A 19,320-nucleotide genomic window follows, 5' to 3' on the forward strand; every position below is an offset into this window, starting at 1 on the left:
TTTTAAGTCTGACAACAAGGATGGCTCAAAGGGTACAGACATCAAAGATGAGAGGACTAAGTTTAAGTCCCAGGGTTCTAATGGGTGTTTTATTGGGGACCTAACTCCTTTTAAGAAAGTTTTACACAGGGAGTGCTGCATAATTGGATTTCCCATGAAATCAAAATGGAAATTGGAAATGGCAGCTAACTGAACTCTAACTGTAGCGGCTGCCACTCCTTCATGAAAAATAGTCGTTAGGAAGGATAAAATGGATTCTAAAGGAGCCGTAAATGGATCTAAGCCCCGATTCGTAACCCAAAGGGAAAACCTTCATTTGCTAGAATATAGTTTCTGAGTGAAAGGTTTATGGGATGAAATTAGTATGTGTTTGACCGCTGGGGATAAGGGAATACACCTGGCTATTCATGGAATTGGAGCAGCCATGCTGTCAATTTGAGTGTGTGGATGGAGGGATGGAACTGTCCCAATTGATGAATCAGGAGATCTGTAGATGGGTCCAGAATCCATGGTTCCTCCAAGAGGTAGGGCCACAGGAAAGGAAACCAAACTTGTCGAGGCCAGTAAGGAGCAATGAGGATCAAGGAACTCCTCAACTGTCTTGCTTTCTGTATTACTTTGGGAATGAGTGAAAAAGGAGGAAAGGCATAAAGAAGTCCCAGGGGCCAATTGTGAACTAGAGCATCCCTGGGTGACATCCCATGGATGGGGAATGAGGGAAAAGTAGCTGCTGCATTTGGTGTTCAGGTGAGTAGTAAATAGATTGCAGCAAGGCTGGCCCCATTTCTGAAAGATCTCTTTCGCAACCACTGGATTCAGGGACCACTCGTGAGGCATCAGAATTGCTTGGCTGAGTTTGTCCGCTATTACTTTGGATTTCCCCGGGATATGCATTGCTATCAGGAATTGAGTATCCATCACCCATTTCCAAACTCTTAAGGCCTCTCTGCAAAGCAGGTAAGACTTGGTTCCCCCTGCTTATGCACCACACGACAGACATGTTGTCTGAATCACAATCGTCCCGGTGGGAAGGGAGCTGTGAAGTGCTTGCAACGCATATAGCACCTCTCTAATCTCCAGAATATTGATGTGCAAGTGGTTCTCATGGTTCTGCCAAGTACCTTGGACTGTCATTCTGAGATAATGTCCCCCCACCCTATCTGGGAAGAGTCTGTGGTCAAAACTGCTTTCTCTTGGGGAGGAACAAGTGGACGTTGTTGTGTGTGTAACCACCATGTCAGATCCTTTTTGCATGTGTTTGTTATCAATATCTGGTGAGACAATGGAAGGTCTTGCATCGACAATTGTGCAAATAGCATCCACTGGAGAATCCTCATATGTAGGCGAGCAAGAGGAACTAATAAGATGGCAGAAGCCATAGTCCCTAGGACTTGAAGGACTATTCTGGCCTGGACTCTGTTTATTAAGGATCTGACCTGACTGTGTAGAGAATCCACTCTTTCCTTTGTTAGCTTTACTGACATGGTGGTTGTGTCGATTTCTGAGCCTAGATATACAATATGCTGTGAAGGAGATAAGATTGACTTTTGCACGTTTACTGTGATGCCTAGACTGGCGCACAAGGATAGAGTCTCATCCCTGGTCCTTATGAGTTGATGTGTGGTGATAGCAGTGAAAAGTCAGTCATCTAGATACGGAAACACCTGGAATCGTTGATGTCTCAGGTGAGCCGTTACCACTGCCATGCATTTGGTAAACACTCTGGGGGCTGTAGTGAGGCCAAAGGGCAGTGTTCTGAACTGAAAATGACTGGCTCCCAGCTGGAAGCGCAAGCATCTCCTGGAGCACCTGTCCATTTTGATGTGGTAGTAAGCATCCTGTAGACTGAATGAGCACCTCCAGTTGTCTTTCCCGATAAAGGGGAGTATCAACTGCAGAGTGACCATTCGAAACTTTGATTTTCTTACATGCTTGTTGAGCCTGTTGAGATCTAGAATTTATCTCTAGTCCCGTCTTTTTTGGAACTAAAAAGAATCTAGAGTAAGTTCCGGATTCTACTTGCTCTGTGGGGACTTCTTGGATGACTCTCTTTTTGCAGCAACGAGATGACCTCTGATGTTGCACGGTCTAGTTGGATGGGTGATACGTCTGGAAGAGACCGGTTTGTTGGGAGTTCGGAAATAAAGGGAATCAGGTAACCTCTGAATATTATTGTGTGTGTACCAAATGATCTTGAGTGATTTAGCCAGGAGCTTGGGTACAGCGATATATGACCCCCAAATGCCTCCAGAGACGGACAGTCGGGCAACCCCTCAGGGTCGATGGAAGGGACAATCAGAGAAAGCTTCTCTGTCTCCCTGATTTTGCGGACCTTCTCTGCTGCTAGGGCGGCGTCTTCCATTATATCCTCCCCCCCTGGGAGAGGGTTGACCTTGTGCCAGAGGGAAACCTTTTTGGAATTTATGGAACCACATTTTCCCTCCTGTATTACCCTTGGGATAGGGTCTAGACAGGAGAGAGAAATGGACTCCGACGGCAGATAAGGTTTTCTCTTTCTGCTCGCACCTAGTCAAAGTCTCTTTCACTCGGGGTCCAAAAAGAGATGAACCATCAAAGGGAACATTAGTGAAGACTTGAAGGATTCCGTAAAATTACAAAGACGCATCCACGAATGTCTTCTGAGGGATATTCCTGCTGCGGCTGCCCTACTTGCTCCATCTGCCACATATGAGATCAGCCTCATGGAGTTAGCTATGGAAGTAAGGGTGGAGAGCTGCGCAGAAACCTTATCCATGGAATCCGGAGCTACTGAACCCTGGAGGGTGTCTCCTAACTCTTTCAGGAGATCCCTCTGAAGATGAGTAAAATGAGTCTGGTAATTCAGCAATCTTAGTGTAAATGCCACTGAAGAAAAAGTACACTTCCCCTACCTATCCCATCATCCTGGACTCCTTGTTAGGAGGATGGATATTAGAAGATGTCTCAGATCATTCCTTCTTGGTGGCCGCTGCCACCACCATAGCATCAACTGGAACTCCCTTGCTAAGGAAAGACTTGTCCTCAGGTGCCATCATAAATTTGTTTGGCCTCCTTGGGACGGCTTCCACTTAATCTGGAGAGGTCCATGCTTTCCGCGATATGACCCCCCAAAAGTTGGTCATAAGATGGTGCCACCCAAGAGGTGAAATGTCGGGCACCAAGGGCTTAAGATACACTGATTCATCCTCAGTAGGGTTAGAGGTCTTCCAATCATGCCTCTTGTCAGAGAAGGAGACATCCTCAGAGGGGGATCTAGGGGACCCTTCTGATTCCTCTAAATCAGTGTCTGACGTGACAGACAAAGGGGAGTCAACATGTTTCCTCTTACATAGCCTCTTCTGAGGGAGCTCTCCAGTGGGTTAACCTGGGGAGGACTCGGAAGATGGGGCACCTCCAATGGGGGCTACTTGGGCCTCTGGTTCCCTACTTTGTGGGGGTGGCAGGGTGGGGGGGAGAGGTTGCTGCCTGCTGCTGGTGGGACACAGGATCCAAAGGATAAAGCCTTCTCTATAGCTTCAAAAGCCTTCCCCTTTCTCCAAAGACCTCTGCTCTAAGGGGGTGGATGGTCTACTACTAGCAAGAGGGAATGGCTTCGAACCAGAAGTGGGAGCCGAGCTGAGTCAAGCAGAGGCTCTGAGAGGGAGGGTCGGTTCTGATGAGAACCCAGGGTGACTGTCCCCCTCAGAGTCAACACGAGAGCATCAGCTCCCAGAACCCTCGGCTCCAGACTGAGCCATCGAGGATAGAGTAATTGGATGAGGAAACAGGTTGAATCCCCGAAGCCGAAGGGTCAAAGACAGAGGAACCTGATGTAATAGGCTCTGAAAACAAAGCAGTCGGAGGAAAAACAGTGATCTGTAAGAGGGTTGGCTCCGAGACCTTTGGGACTGGAGGGGTCAATTTTCTAGCCAGAGCTGGATCCGAAAGCAACCTCTTCATTACCCTCTCGATGTCCTCATCTGATAAGGTCCTGGAGGATCTGGTGGAGACAGAAGGAGACTGCCTTCTCTCCAAAAAAGGAGATCTCAATGTAGGTGATACAGTCTCTATGTCGGGCAAAATCTTTGGTACAAAAGACCGTGTCGGAACTGATGAAATCAATGGCACCGAAGAAGAAGCAGAGTCAGAACCAAACTCCTTGGTTCCGACGCTTTAGCCTTTTTGGTCGGCTCTGAAGTTGGGGCCGATTTTCTCTTTGAAGATTTTGGAGCTGCCCGACCAAGTTCCAGCTGTTCCTGGAAGGAACTGGTCATGAGACCCCTGTCAATGAGTTCTCTTCCTTTCATTCAAAACTCTTGTACTACAAGTGTGACAGAAGGCACAGGGTTCCTGTAAGTGGGCTTCACCAAGACAATATACACAACCGGTGTGGTTGTCTTAAAGAGACATTTTCTGTGCACGCCTATCACATTTTTTGAACCCCAAAGGGCGATGATCCTTGTGATCCTTTTCCTTACCCTTAGACATTCTTAAACTCCAAGGCAAAAGATAATAACAGTATTAACGAACAATATATTAAGAAGTGAAGAGAAGAAATTTTTTTTTTTAACCGTCACACACACAGGGAGGAAAGGTCCTCTAACTTAAACGGGCCGTACAGTCCTAAGTGGGGATAGGGGTTGAAAAACTTTCAAAAAACAGCTGCACAAGAAAGAAGAAACTATCAATATATATATATATATATATATATATATATATATATATATATATATATATATATACACACACACACACACACACACATACATAATCATATATATATATATATATATATATATATATATATATATATATATATATATATATATATATATATATATAAAATTAATATATAGAAAAAGGTAGAAAGGACCAAATATAGTAAAAAAAAAAAAAATAGTTTTACTTGGCCAACGAGCCAGTAAAACACAACCTCGAAGCTTTCGTGGCAAACGAGATCTGGGGAATTGCCGTGAGGCACCATGGGATAGGGGCTAGCCTCACGCCAGTAAATAACGCTCGAGCTTTAGTATCAGCCGAGTTGGCGCCGAATATCAGCTCCGCAGTCATTAAGGTAGTATCTTTGGGGATTGCCTGTCAAGTTTTTAGATATTCCTTACTGATTAGGAATTAGACATAACTGATATTTTAGTTGGTTTAAACCTGCCAGGGGTATTATTCAATATTTGATGGCTGGTAGTTTAAGAGTTAGCTAGTTTTAGTTTAAATTTTTTGTACCATCATAATAGATGGAAAGACCAGTCACACCAGTGTCACATGTCTGCTTTAACAAGGGATTTGTAAGTTTATAATGTAATATAGAAGATGCAGTTTTATTTTCTATAATTAGAGAGGCATTAAATGCTGAATATAAAGGAGGTTGATATACTGAACTACAGTTTGGGAATGATTTGCTAGCCAAAGCAGAGTAGATTTTTACAAGGTCTGAAGTGAATGGATGGCTTAGAGGCCCAGCATGTGGTTGTCTGAAGACATCAGGTCAGGTTTTCGACTGCCTGTTAGCTTACAGATAGTGGTTAAAATGTTAAGGTCACATCTTACTATGATGACTCAGCACGATAATGGCTATGCATTTAATAAACAGACTGAAAGTGTAATTTGTAGTACTGAGAGAAATACTTGTGTTGGTATGGGGATATATAAATGTTTTATGCAGAGATGAAAGTGGTAAATATTTTCAAAAAGTTGTATTCTGTTTGTGAATGTTACCCAGCTTGAGTGATATTTAATATGCTGTATTTGTTACTGGCTGAAACAGAAAAGTTTGAATAAAAGATGAGGATACAGACTGATTAAAAAGTACACTCTGGAATATGAACTACAGCTCCTCACAATTATTTTCAATAAGTTAAACAGAAGTGTAACTTATCAGTTCTCATCCTGATCTGTTTATGAGCCATACTGCTGTCTATGAGAATGCTAATTTCTGCAGAAATGAACTGAAAGGAGCAAGACCAGTCCAACAGACATCTGGTAGAACTTGTTTTGATAGGACTAATGTCCACAGCATGGTGTTGAAAGCTGCCCCCCCCCCACACACACACACACACTTTTTGGCATCTTCAGTAATCACCCAATGCAGTAAGAGAAAGGGAACGACAATTTGAAAACAGTAAAGATCCAGGTACTAAAGAAAAACATCTGCAATCCTCTGGAAATGGAATGCCACTGCCACGTCCAAGCTGTTTTCCAAATTCTGATGGCTGAAGATGAAGTCAACCACAGAACTAATCAATGGGGGCGGGTGTTGATATGACATCATCTTGTTCTCCACTGTAACAGACCTATGCTTCCTCATGATCCAATGTACCTGGAGCAGGAAATGAACCATGCAAGTACCCTGGTTGTTCTACATTCAGTCAACAACTACATCTTTAGATACCAATTCCTGACTACTTCCATTCATAAACTGTACTATGATATTTCAGTCTGTGTAGCTAATGTTTGAACTCTTGCAGAATATTCATTATCTCTATGGCTGTGGAGTTATTTCATTTATTTAAAAGGGTGTGGGATGTGAAGTCAACCACTGGGTGTGCCCCTGCGCTTGCCTTCCTGTAAAAATACATATTTGTTTTTACACAATGTAAGTTTAGGTGTCCATTTTGATCTTTTTAAATTGATGAATTATGCATTTGGCAGAACAGCAGCAGACTTTTCATAGTGTATTTGTGCACCCCAACCAAGACGGGACGTCAAACATCCATTTTGAATCTGGGTGAAAAAAAATTTATTGCAGTTCCAAGGAGAGGAAAATTTTGGGTAAAGAACAGGAGGTGGTAACTGTACTGTATTGTTTCTAACACCATAATCAGACATTTAGTAAACATGCTATACTGGAGCACAAAACAAAGGGTTGCACTTTGTAATGAAAGTGCTGGAAATCCTTTGGCAAATCACAAAAATTTCTCATGGTATCCAAGTCCTGATGCACTAATATTACCTACAGACATAATTTAGTGATTTGTTTTTGGAAGTAAAGTCATAACTGCCTGGACATTAGCCATCTAAGTGATTATATAGATGGAACAAAGGTCCAGAATAGGACAGACTCCTGGTGTTCTTCCCCTAAAGTACTCTTCACAATTCAGTTTGCTAGCAGAAGCTAGGTTTGTGGAAAAAATCCGACTACATGATCCAGATGAGAGGGCTTTGATGAAATCTAGCCAATCCCAGATTATAGCCATTTTGAGCTGTGTCCAACAATCTGCCTTCATGATGGTCTCACAGACTGAAGTGACCTTACAAACTTATCTCCTATGTTATACTCTGCATAAACAGCATTAGTCAAGAACACCGAAGACCTTGGGGAAAAGGTAGCTGGAGTTCTATCACGCAACCTGTCAAAAGATCCTTGACAGCTACCTTCCTCCACCATCAGTAATACTTCTACAAAAGCTGTATGCCTTCTTAGGTATGCTGGGCCCAAGGCAACATGGATTCACAAAGAAAATGTCATGCAAGCCAAGCAAACACATTTTTACTGAGTAATCAAAACAAATGAAAAAGCAGCCATGGATGTGAACTATACAAACATTAGCAAGGACTCTGATATAGTACAATGTAAAAAGACTGGAAAGTCTCAGAAAAGTAAGCAATGTTAGAGAGAGAAAGAACAAGTTAATGGACATAAAAGACAACAAACACAGAAAATCAGAGTTATAACAAAAATACCATGCTGTGCACTGCTATCCTACTTTTAGTAGTACTACCTCTGATGCTGCTGAATGTCTAGAATGATGGAGTATACCTTAAAGAGATTGTGACACTTATTAGGTATGTGGGAGTGAAAGAAATTAATGAAATGGAACCTAGGAAAGCTGAGGAATTGTCCAAAACACAGCAGCACATGGGTAATCCTGGAGCTGTCAGTTTATAGAGAACCAATAAATAAAATGTTGACAGATCAGAAACTCGAAGGTATTTTTTTTTTTTTTGCAGAGGGCAAGCATCCCCCAAACTTACATATACTTACCTTGAGGTTGCAGAACAATGGAAAAAAGGAAAATGCACCATCACTGAAAGTTGTTTTGATAATATTCCCTTGCTCTACCTGGACACCAATAAACATCTGCCAGTAGTTTTATTAGTATGCAAGTACAGAAATAAATAGCTGTCAGTGCCTTGACATCCTCCCACAACTACAATGCTTAAAAAAGTGTAAAGAAAGCATATGAACAATAGTAAATAAACATATTACTCATGTTGAAGAAAACACAATGAAAGTGCTGTTATTTAATTAGAGAGAAAGTACAGTTGAATACACTTGCCATAAATGTAGATGTTAGAGTGTATTCACTGTTGCAGTCATCATATTTGGGTTATCCCTTGTCAGGGTAGCCCTCGGCCAGCCTAATACCAGAGGCTTAGTATTTCTGCGTCGGTTGCTGCTGTTTCAGGACTGACGTCAGGTCGTCAGTGGTATAAAGTAAGGCAGCTGACACCATTACATCAGTTTTTCTTGCCCTAACCTGTCAGGAGCCCCCATGTAGGAGCCAGGTTCTGGTGGAAAAAACCCACCAGTAGAAAGTATACACCAATATCTCCCTTGTAAGGAAAGAGAAGAAAGGGGGATGCAGGGAGGGAAACCAGGACTGCAGCAGTGAATACACTCTAACATCTACATTTATGTTAAGTGTACACAACTGTACTATCTTCTTTGTGTTTTACTGTTGCAGTCATCACATTTGGGTTGATTCCCAAAGCTGAAGAAATGGTTGGAGGCAGTCAAGGAAACTAGGGGCTGGCTAGGATGCCCTGCAAGACTGCAGAGGCAAACCCTGCCCTGGATTTGGAGAAAAGAGAGGCAGATGGTAATGTTTGGTAAAAGTGTGAACAGATGTCCAGGTGGCAGTCTCCAGGATGGATTCCTCTGCGGAAAGCTGCAGAGGTGGAGGCTGCTCTGGTGGAGTGAGTCCTGACCCCCTTGGGGGAGGTCCATGTTGTATGCAGCAGAAATGGATGCAGTGTTATATCCATTTGGAAATGGTTTGGAGATGGCTTGGCCTTCTGCCCCTGTAGCAAAGCTAACCAGCAATTAATCAGACTTTCTGAAGATTTAGTCCTGTCTAGACAGAATCTGAGCTATATGTGCACATCTAGAGAGCGCAGGATCCTTTCCCCCTTGTTCTGGGGATTAGGAAAAAACGTGGGAAAATTAATGGATTGGTTGAGAGCCACACTGGACACCACATTGGGCATGAAGGATGGGTTAGTTCTGAGGGATACCCTGTCAGCATGGAAGATGATGAAGGCTTCCACAGCCATGAGAGCTTGCAGCTCAGAGACTCCTCTGGCTGAAGTGATGGCCAGAAGGAAAGCTGTCTTCCAGGAGAGAAATTTTAGCTCTGCAGAAGAAGCTGGTTCAAAAGGGGGCAGGGTGAGCTTTTCCAATGCAAAGTTAAGGCCCAAGCTGGGGATGGTGCTCTTCTGGGTGGCCTCAAGTTGCTAGCCCCTCTTAGGAACTGTTTGATCAAAGGGTGTGAGAAAAGGGGCTGCTCAGTGGGAAAATGAGCACAGGTAGCAGAGGCATGAATTTTTTTAGAGGAAAAGAGGCCACTGTGTAGTAGGTCAACTAAGTAATCCAGGATGAGAGGGAGGGAGGTTCTATGCTGTATTGGCTCCCTTAGCCTGGATCCAGGTGCAGAACCTTTTCCATTTGCCAGTATAAGACTTTCTAGTGCTAGGGCATTTGGCCTCATGTATAACATCTAGAACCTGTTTACCGAGGTTGGCAGATTGATCTGGGGTTAGGGAATAAGCCAAGCTGCCAAGTTGCGTGTCTGCAATTGGGGAAGCATGAATTCCCCTTCCCTCTGGGTCAGGAGGCTTGGAAATTGAGGAAGATACCATGGTGGCAGTGGGGACATGCTGCACAGCAAGGGGTACCAGTGCTGGTGAGGCCAGTCTGGAACTATAAGAATTGTCCTTGGTTTTTCCTCCTTTATTTCGAGCAGTACCCTGGGGATGAGATGTAGTGGAGGAAAGGCATAGACCGATAAACTGACCCAGGGAAAGGACAAGGCATCCACTTTCCAAGCCATGCAGTGATGCTCCCTGGTGCAGAATTTGCTGAGCTGATGGTTGATGTGGGAGGCGAAGAGGTCGACCTTGGGGGTGCCCCATTTCTGAGTTATTAGGGTGAAGGTTCTTCTGTTGAGCTGCCACTCGTGTGGGTCCAGAAGATTTCTGCTCAATTGGTCTGCCAGAGAGCTGAGAGAACCTGGTAGGAATTGTGCTAACAGGTGCAGTTGCTTGGCAGAGGCTGTGTGCCAAAGGGTCATGGCCAGCCTGCACAGAGCGTAGGAGAGAGTCCCTCCCTGCTTTTTGCTATACCACAACACAGTGGTGTTGTCTGTTTTGATCAGGAGAGCCCCTGGGGAGAGAAGGGACTTGAAAGCTATCAAGTCTTGCTGGACAGCCATCATCTCTTTTTGGTTGATGTGCAGAGGGATTTTCTGCGGGCTCCATTGGCCCTGTATGCACCTGCCATCCAGGTATGCACCCCAAGGATAGTCTGATGTATCTGTGGTGAGGGTCTGGGCAGCGGGGGGTGGTGAGAAAGTTAGTCCCTTGTTGTGGGAGCATGTTGTTGCCCACCAAAGAAAATCTTTTATACTTATAATTGCCTGCCTCAGAAGAGTCTTTAGGTCTTGAATCTGTTGACACCAAAGGCTTTTTAAGTACCATTAAAGTTTCTTCATATACAGTCTGGTAAATTGAATGAGTAGTATGCAAGATGCCATCAACCCCAGAGCTTGCAGGATCTTCCTTGCAGATAACTGGGGTCTAGTGGCTAGTTGAGAGAAGTAGGCTGTCAGGAAAGTGTGTTTTTCTGGTGTAAGGAATGCCATCTGGGATGCTGTGTCCAGGCTTGCGCCCAGGAAGATAATCCTTTGGTTGGGCACCTGTTTGGATTACTTTTCGTTGATTGTGTACCCTAGGGAGGTTAGTAAGGTCTTTACAAAGGCCAGGTGCTTGAGCAGCTTTTCCTGACTGCCTGCCTGAATAAGGCAGGCAGTCTAAGTATGGGTAAATCTGGATATTCCTTTGTCTGCAAAAGGCAATGCCTGGAGCCAGACACTTTGTGTAAACTCTAGGAGCAGTAGATAAGCCAAAGGAAAGCACAGAGAATTGAAAGTGTTGAGATCCTGCTCTGAAATGGAGATATTTCCTGCATGATTCCCTGATAGGAATGTGGAGATAGGCCTCTTTTAGACCTAGGGTGGCTAGCCAAGGGTCCTTGGAGTGCATGGGTAGCAGCTGCTGGAGGGTGAGGATTTAGAATTTTAGGATCACCAGGAAGGGGTTTAGAATGGATATATCGAGGACAGGGAGCCAGGTGCCCTCTTTTCTGGGTACCAGAAAGTCTGGAGTAGAAACTTTGGCCTATCTGTTCTGCAGGAATGTGCTCTACTGCCCTCATAGAAAGCAGGGAAAGGATTTGCTTTTGAGCCTCTGCCCACTGGTTTGGAGGTAGATCTGGGAACCCTTTTGGGGTTGGAAGGGTGTGAAAGGAAAATTTGTATCCCTGAGACGCTATGTTGAGAACTCAGTGGTCGTTGGTAATGGTGGCCCAGGTGCCTGCGTGAAAGGAGAGTTTTTCTCCAAGGGGTAAGTGAAGGTGGGCAGAGGGAGAGGGTGGGGGAGGTGAGTCATTGTGAGTTCTTATCATAACAGGGTGGCTTACAACTCCCTGGTTTTGAAGTGGAGGTAGTTCACTGCTTAGATCTCTGCATTCCCTGTGGCTGCTGTTTTGGGGGGGGGGGGGATCTGGTTCCCTGGGGCCTGGGCATGACTGGCTTAGTGGCTGCTGTCTGGGGGGGGGGGGGTCTGGTTCCCTGGGGCCTGGGTGTGACTGGCTTAGTGGGAGCAGGAAAGGACCAGTGCTTGGTGGGACAATTCCATATTCATTAAGGATATCCACACCTCCAGGCTAGTTGCTCAGCATAATGCATCCAAGGTTATCCAAGTGCAACTAACTCTGGGCAAAACTGCAATCCAAATTGTAGCCTGCTACAGATCCCCCACCATGCCCCATTATTCCCACTGCTCTTTTCTTGATGTACTGGAAAACATTAGGTTTCAACCAAAACACCCTAATAATAGGCGACTTCAACTACCCCACCATTAACTGGGAAAACTACTTGTGTACCAACTGTTTAGCTCAACGCTTTCTGGAATTCATAAACTCCGATGCCCTGGATCAACTTATGCACACCCCCACCAGGGGCAACAATATCCTAGACTTAGTGATTAGCAACATGAGTGACCGGTGTTCCACAGCTGAAGTCAACTCCTGGCTGGTCCAATCTGACCATAAGCTAATCACCCTTGATAGCCACATCCTGGTCCCACCCCCCCATTAAGGAAACCACAGTAAAAAATTTCTCCAAAGCCAACTTCATGGTTCTTAAGACAGAAGTGGTGAACTTTATGACACCCATGCAGATGGACAATATAGTTACAACTGCTGAATCCTTCACAAATGCATTCTGTAAGGACTTACACGAGTGCATGGATCGTGCTATCCCAAACAGAAATAAGACACTATCCACCAAAAAAAGGAAGCCAATCTGGTGGTCCCCTGCCATAAACAAACTATACAACAGAAGGAAGAAACTATTGCAAAAGAGTAAAATCCCATGAGTGGAGGAGCTCCCTGGTCAGCCTCAGTAAGAAGCTGAGATCCCTTATAAGATCCTCCAAAGCTAGCTACGAAAACAAAATCTCCACTAATTCCAAGGACAACCACAAAGCATTCTATAGCTATGTCAAGAATCTCGATGGCAACACCCAGATCTGTTCTGAGTTACAGCACAAAGGCAAGAAAATTACAGAACCAACTGATATTGCCAACATCCTGGCAGATAGGTTCAGTGCTAACTTTACCCCCCCTCTCATCCCCTAAAGGGCCCATATCTATACAGGAAGATTGCAGAGTCCCTGTAATCACAACTACGCAGGTAAAAACTGCACTCTCTAAAGTCAAAAACACAGCATCCATGGGACCGAACAACATCCCAGGCTGCATTTTACATGAACCTCAGAATGAACTGGCTCCCCAATTAAGCACCATGTTCAATAATAGCCTCGCATCAGGCTTTGTGCCCACTGAATGGCACACAGCAACAGTTATCCCACTCCACAAAGGGGGAGCCACTACTGATCCCGGGAACTATCGACCTATTAGCCTGACAAGCCTGGTCTGCAAGGCCATGGAACGTATCATCATGGAACTCAAACAAAGACATTGGTAACCTCCAAACTCTGGATACCACCCAGTTCGGGTTTGTGAAAGGCAGATCATGCCTCCTGAACCTGATCAACTTCTTTGAGGCAGTTGTCAAAGCCGTAGATGAGGGTAAGGTGGTTCACACCGTCTATCTTGACCTCACCAAGGCTTTCGACACCACCCCTATTCTGGAATTATAGCTAAACTCACTAAACTAGGTATAGATCCCTACGTCACAAGATGGGTTGCCAAATGGCTCACTGACAGAACCCACACTGTAAAAGTTGCAGACTCCAAATCTGACCTCAAAGCAGTGACAAGTGGAGTATCACAGTGTTCCATCCTGGGACCTCTCCTGTTTGGTATCTATTTCTCTGAAGTACAGATTAACACAGAAGGCCTCTGGCTAACAAAGTTCACAGATGACTGCAAACTAGGAGCCATAGTCAAGTCCCCAAATGATGTGGACATCCTACAGAAGGGCCTCGCTGAGACAGATGCCTGGTGTCAGAGCCATGGCCTCAAGCTCAATGCCAAAAAGTGCAGTGTCATCCCCTTTGATAAAAACTCTTTACCCATGAACTACCACATAGGCAGCAAGCTACTTAACATCGAATGCATGATAAGAGACCTTGGGACCCAGGTGGACAGCAGTCTCTCCTTTGATAGTCACATCGCCACAGTAGTCAGGAAGTCCTTCTATGTGGCACACCATCATAAAAGGGTTCTCATCCAGGAAAAAAAAGAGGTCATTGTTCCCCTCTACATGACACTCACTAGACCCATTATAGAGTACAATGCCCCTTTTGGAAAGTACCTCACAAGACATCTGCAGCAGCTGGAAAGGCCACAGAAGTACCTCACAAAGAAGATTACTGGCCTCAAACAAATGCCCTACACTGACCGCCTCAAAAAACTCCAGCTTTACTCCATAGCATATTGCCTACTCCGAGGTGATCTCTGCCCAACATATAAAGCTATGTCAAACCCAGAACTGTTGGACATGTTACACCTAAATAAATCCCAATCCCTCTGAGCTACATGCTCTAGGGACCTAAACCTTGTCACCACAATAAACAGGACATGCTGGAGGGATAGATTCCTGTCCCAGAGACTTCCCATACTCTGGAACAGGCTACCCATCTATGTCAAGCAAAGTTCTTCATTAGCACTCTTCAAGAAAAATCTTGATGAGTGGATGGGAAATAGGAAATACACCCCGAGGATCACTTCTGTGTCTCTGCTCGACAGTGGCACAGGAAAATAACTTTCTTGGGTGGCGTAAGTCAGGGAACCCTGTTGGCTAGGCTTACGTAGGCCCTTGGGCGGATAGCCTAGTACCTACCTATGAACCTATGAACAATGCCTGCTGAACCTGGGTGGCCTGACCTATAAGAAATCCTTAACTGTCTGCATAGATTTTTCTTTTTCTTCCATCGTTTTTAAGACCTCTTTTGCCTTAGTGCCAAATAAGTTGTCTTTGTGCAAGGGAGCTCCAACAATTTAGATTTGACATGGCCTGGCAGGGGCTGTTCCTTAAGCCATGCATGTCTTCTAATAACAAATTCAGTGACTCCTTCCCTATAAGAAGCTTCCGGGGAGTCAAAACCACAGTACAAGGTGTGTTTAGTTACTTGACTTGCAGAATGCATTAACTCTTGTAACTCTTTAGATTCTGCACAAGCAGGAAAGGAAAACATGTTTTGTTCGAGGAGTTCCAGGGTATGTTACTGAAATTTTAGCATTTGGAACTGACAACTTAGTGCACTGATAGCAAGAGTAGCTGAGGTGTATGCTTTTTTTACGCAATCTGTCTAGTACTCGTTAATCCCTATTTGAGGGGGTGGGATTCTTAGCAGAGGTTGCTTTAATCCCTTTAGGCCCTTGAAAAACTACCTCAGGGTCATCAGTAGGATTTTTGAAAAGAAATTTGTGTGAATCTGGGACTCTATAGTACCGGTCTGGTTTTCTGGGTGCAGGAAGGAGGGTGTCAGGAGTCAGGCTGGATTCCAGGAAAACATCCTCCACAACATCTAGGACTGGGGGGATGGCCAAGGGTCTGTGTTGTGGAAGATCTAAGAAATCTCTCTTTTTAGACTGAGGGTAGTCCTGACTCTCCCATTGGAAATGATCCATTAAGGTATGAAGAGTTTCCCCAAAGGAAAAATCTTCTGGGGAGAGGCTGAAGGGATGGAATCCTCTGCATCAGAATCGTCATAAGTAGAGAGGGGTTGCATGTCTTCATATTCAGATGCATCAGAGTCATCGGACTCTTGTTCAGGCAAATCTACAGAGGACAGATCTCTTTTCCTTTTGGAGGGGGTAGCTTGGCTTCCCCTGATCAGCATGATAAGCTCTTCTGCTATTTTAAGCATTTGAGACTGAGGCAAGGAAGCAGGTGCCCGACATTGGGTCGGTTTCTTGGGCGGGGTTCGTACCCTGGGCCTAAGAAACTCTGTCGTTTTTGAAACAGTAGTCGCGAAAGAAGATGTCTGTGTCAAGAATCAGTAGTGTGAAGGACTTCCTTGGAAGCCGGTGTCTGCACAGCGGCTCAGGACCCATCGAAGGTAGAGATGACTGCAGGATCCTTAGTTGAAGAAGAGGAGTTTTGTGGCATACCAGACACCAAAAGGGTTTCAGTAGTGGCCTGCGATTCCACAGAAGTGGGCATCAGGGGCTGCGAAAGTGCCTGAGGACTGGAGAACTGACGACTAGCTTAACAGAAGCGTTGTCAGTAGGTTTGACCTGTTCGGTCTCTGTCTTTATCTTTACATTTTTTTGGAAGATCTGCTGTCAGATGGCCTACCGAAGCCATATCGGAATTCGAGGACTGTAAGTGAAAATATCTAGCTACAATAAGAGCCCAATGATGGATAGTTCTGGCGTTGAACAAAGCATAGAAGAGACAATGGGGGAAGTCGTGGTCTGGGCCTAAACAGGTGACGTAGTAAGAATGAAAGTCTCTGTGTGGTATTTGCTTTCCACAGGTGAGAGAATTGACTTTTTCTGACACCGGTTAGTGCATGAAGAAAGGATCCTCAATGGGGTACTTAGCTTTAGAAGACTTCAACTTCAGTTCAGTAGATGAAACTCAGGTAGTGGCTGACCTGCATTCATGCAAACTGCTTCTGCTTTGGGCTCCATGGCAAGAAAGACTGATGTAATGGTGTCGGCTGCCTTACTTTATACTACTGATGATCTGACGTCAGTCCTGAAGAGACAGCAACCGATGCAGAAATACTAAGCCTCTGGTATTCGGGCCGGCCGAGGGCTACCCTGGCAGGGATAACCCAAATGTGATGACTGCAACAGTGAAGCACAAAGAACATCTGAAAAGCAAGCATGCAAGATCAGAACAAAGCATTGCACACATTTCTATGCTGGTGGCGATGCACAGACAATAGGATGCACATGAGTAGGAACAATCAGGAATAAAACTAAGAACATAATTCTGTACAGCTTACCCTATGTACCTCTTGGGACTCCAACCTCTATGAAAAGGAACAGAAAAGAACCCAGCCACAAGAAAGGCAACAACAATGGTGGAGGGCTGGAATAAAAAATATACAAAGCATGTTTATTGTACTTTATCACTGATCTTCCAGAGGCAAATAGATAGGCACATAATGAACACTAAAGTAATTAAAGGGAAGTAATAAAATCCACATGGGCAAGACACTTCTAAAGTAGAGGTATGAGGAAAAAAAAGAAAATCTGAACATTGTAGATGGTTCGGGGTGAGAAAGCACCTTTCAGAAAGACGGTAAATGGTACACGGGGAAGCCTTTCTAACGAAATTAAGCCAAATAAAAATCATTCAAAAAAGAACACAGAGAAGTTACTATGGGAGACAATTAGTGGCTTTAATTAAACAGCATCTAGAACATATCCAGTAAGAATGGAGATAAACCTAGACACAACTAATCTATTAATCAACTGCCCCTGTTTTGGAGAAACATTCCTGTTTTCAGTCTTGATTTAGCCCTGTACATGAAGTTCCTGTTTTTGGAGATATGTCCCTCTTTCAGGCTTACTTTACCCCTTCACACAATTTTCTCAATCATCCTCATCACTAGTGATTTATTAAGACTTTTAAGCTGTTTGATGTACAGAAAACACACTACATGACAAAATTAATATTTTTACCAAGAGGGTCAGCCCAGGTTGGAAGGGTTGGAGACAAAGCCAGAGAGGCAAGATTGCATTGGTTTGGACATGTGCTGAGGAGGGATGTTGGGTATATTGGGAAAAGGATGCTAAGGATGGAGCTACCAGGTAAGAGGAAAAGAGGAAGGTCTAAGATAAGGTTTATGGATGTGGTGAGAGAGGACATGCAGGTGGTTGATGTGACAGAGCAAGATGCAAAGGACAGGAAGAAATGGAAGCAAATGATCCACTGTGGCGACCCCTAATGGGAACAGCCGAAAGAAGATGATGACCAATACTCAAAGAGAACATGGATCTTGAATTTTTTTTCTTTCAGAACCAAAAATAAATGACTATGTGGCAGTATTTTGCAATACAATTCATTGCAGTCTACGAATTTTACACTCTCTTTTGATAATGTGGTTACATTTTGCACCATTTTTGTTACTCTCATTTTTTCAAACATGTGTAGCTGAGTAGTATCCCACATTCTTACTGGAAGCAGGAAGACTTGTGTTATTTTGTATTCAAACTATTTTGTATTCAAACTGTATGCAAATTAGATGTCCCGATTTTTGGTTGGATGTCCTGTTTTTACTGTGTGCAGGTTGAGAGCTATGCAACATACCCACATGTTATTTAACTACAAGTTATTAAATGTTTGTATATATTACAATATGCACAGACTTGGGTTACTTTATGGAGGTGGAAATGACGGTCTGTAAAGCCCTATGGCATCATCTTTTTAAACATGCTTCACCTCTGCTCTCCTTCCCTAAACTGAATATATGGAAAGTTTACTGAAGGCCATAGAAAGATCACAGCTAGATCACAGCTACTCCCATACCAAAATTTAATCACAAAAGACCTTGTTAAGAGTAAGATGTAATGTAATATTGTGATAAAGCTAGTGAAGGTAAGTGAAGGTAAGTGTTTTTACTGTGAATAAATCTAAGAAAAAGAGCAGAAGTGCTTACCTATATTTCATATAACACCAATATGTACAACTTAATGAAAAGCAAGCTGTGAAGAAAAAAATGCTAGCCGTTTTGCCAGTAACATCATCTACTATGGAATATGCTGTACAATAACGAACTCGTACAAAAAATAGTTTCATTGCTCCCTAGAATGTACATGCAGTGATCATAAAAAGAATAAAGCAAGTACTAAAACTGAATGTACACAAGGAAAGGACAGCATACCTTAAGGCCCTACCCATGGTCTCATAATTCATGTCCGGCTTATTCTTATGCTTTCCCCAAAGCCTGGATACAGCTTTTGAATCAACCAGTTTAAAGATTCCTTTTTCTCTCTGAGTCCATTTGATGTATCTTGGACATGTTGTCTCATCCTGCAGTAGAGCAAGTAAGAACTCCCAAAGATAAATTGTATTTCCTTGAAAAAAGTAAGGAGAAAAAAAAATAAAGGTTACAGAAATGGAAAACAGAGTTTTTACTGCTACTACAACTCTTAATATGCCCATAAATCTTATGTACAGACAAAATAATTTCTATCCCCCCCCCCCCCAAGTCTCACAATAATTTGCTTCTTTTCTCCAACATCTCCAGAGTTTTTTTTTCCACCCTATTCCAGGATATACTCCTACTGGCAAATCATAGCCTTAAAACTCAGAAATGTAATATAATTCACACAACATATCCACAAAGTTCAAAGTAAGTGGAATACCAATGTCGATGTGCCGGGTATTTTACACTTCTCTGCACTTTGGAGGTGTACATTTGCACAGGCCACCCCCAAGCATAAAGAGAGGTCAGACTCATTTCAGTCTGTAGAATATTTTCTATACACCAATATGATCCACAGTCTGTAAATGATTTTCATCACGTATTAGTCAAGCATCAGGTCTCTCTACACACTTAAGACACTCTAGCCTCCCCTCATACACTGGTCGTCAACATTTAAGACCACAACCAAACTCA

The 19,320-nt window shown here is 43.8% G+C and overlaps 1 protein-coding gene across 5 annotated transcripts in view; it reads right to left on the reverse strand.

Moving 5' to 3' along the window:
• Positions 1–19,320, reverse strand: part of ELF1 (E74 like ETS transcription factor 1) — a 960,524-nt gene that overhangs the window by 62,917 nt on the left and 878,287 nt on the right. For all 5 annotated transcript variants that reach the window (XM_044071689.1, XM_044071693.1, XM_044071690.1 and 2 more), the window contains one exon: positions 18,583–18,775. In XM_044071689.1, coding sequence (XP_043927624.1) covers positions 18,583–18,775 — 193 coding nt within the window. The remainder of the gene's footprint in view (positions 1–18,582; positions 18,776–19,320) is intronic.

The sequence above is a fragment of the Protopterus annectens genome, chromosome 5.part0 (assembly GCF_019279795.1).
Source record: "Protopterus annectens isolate FY-2018-M chromosome 5.part0, PAN1.0, whole genome shotgun sequence".
In the NCBI taxonomy this organism is placed as follows: domain Eukaryota; kingdom Metazoa; phylum Chordata; order Ceratodontiformes; family Protopteridae; genus Protopterus; species Protopterus annectens.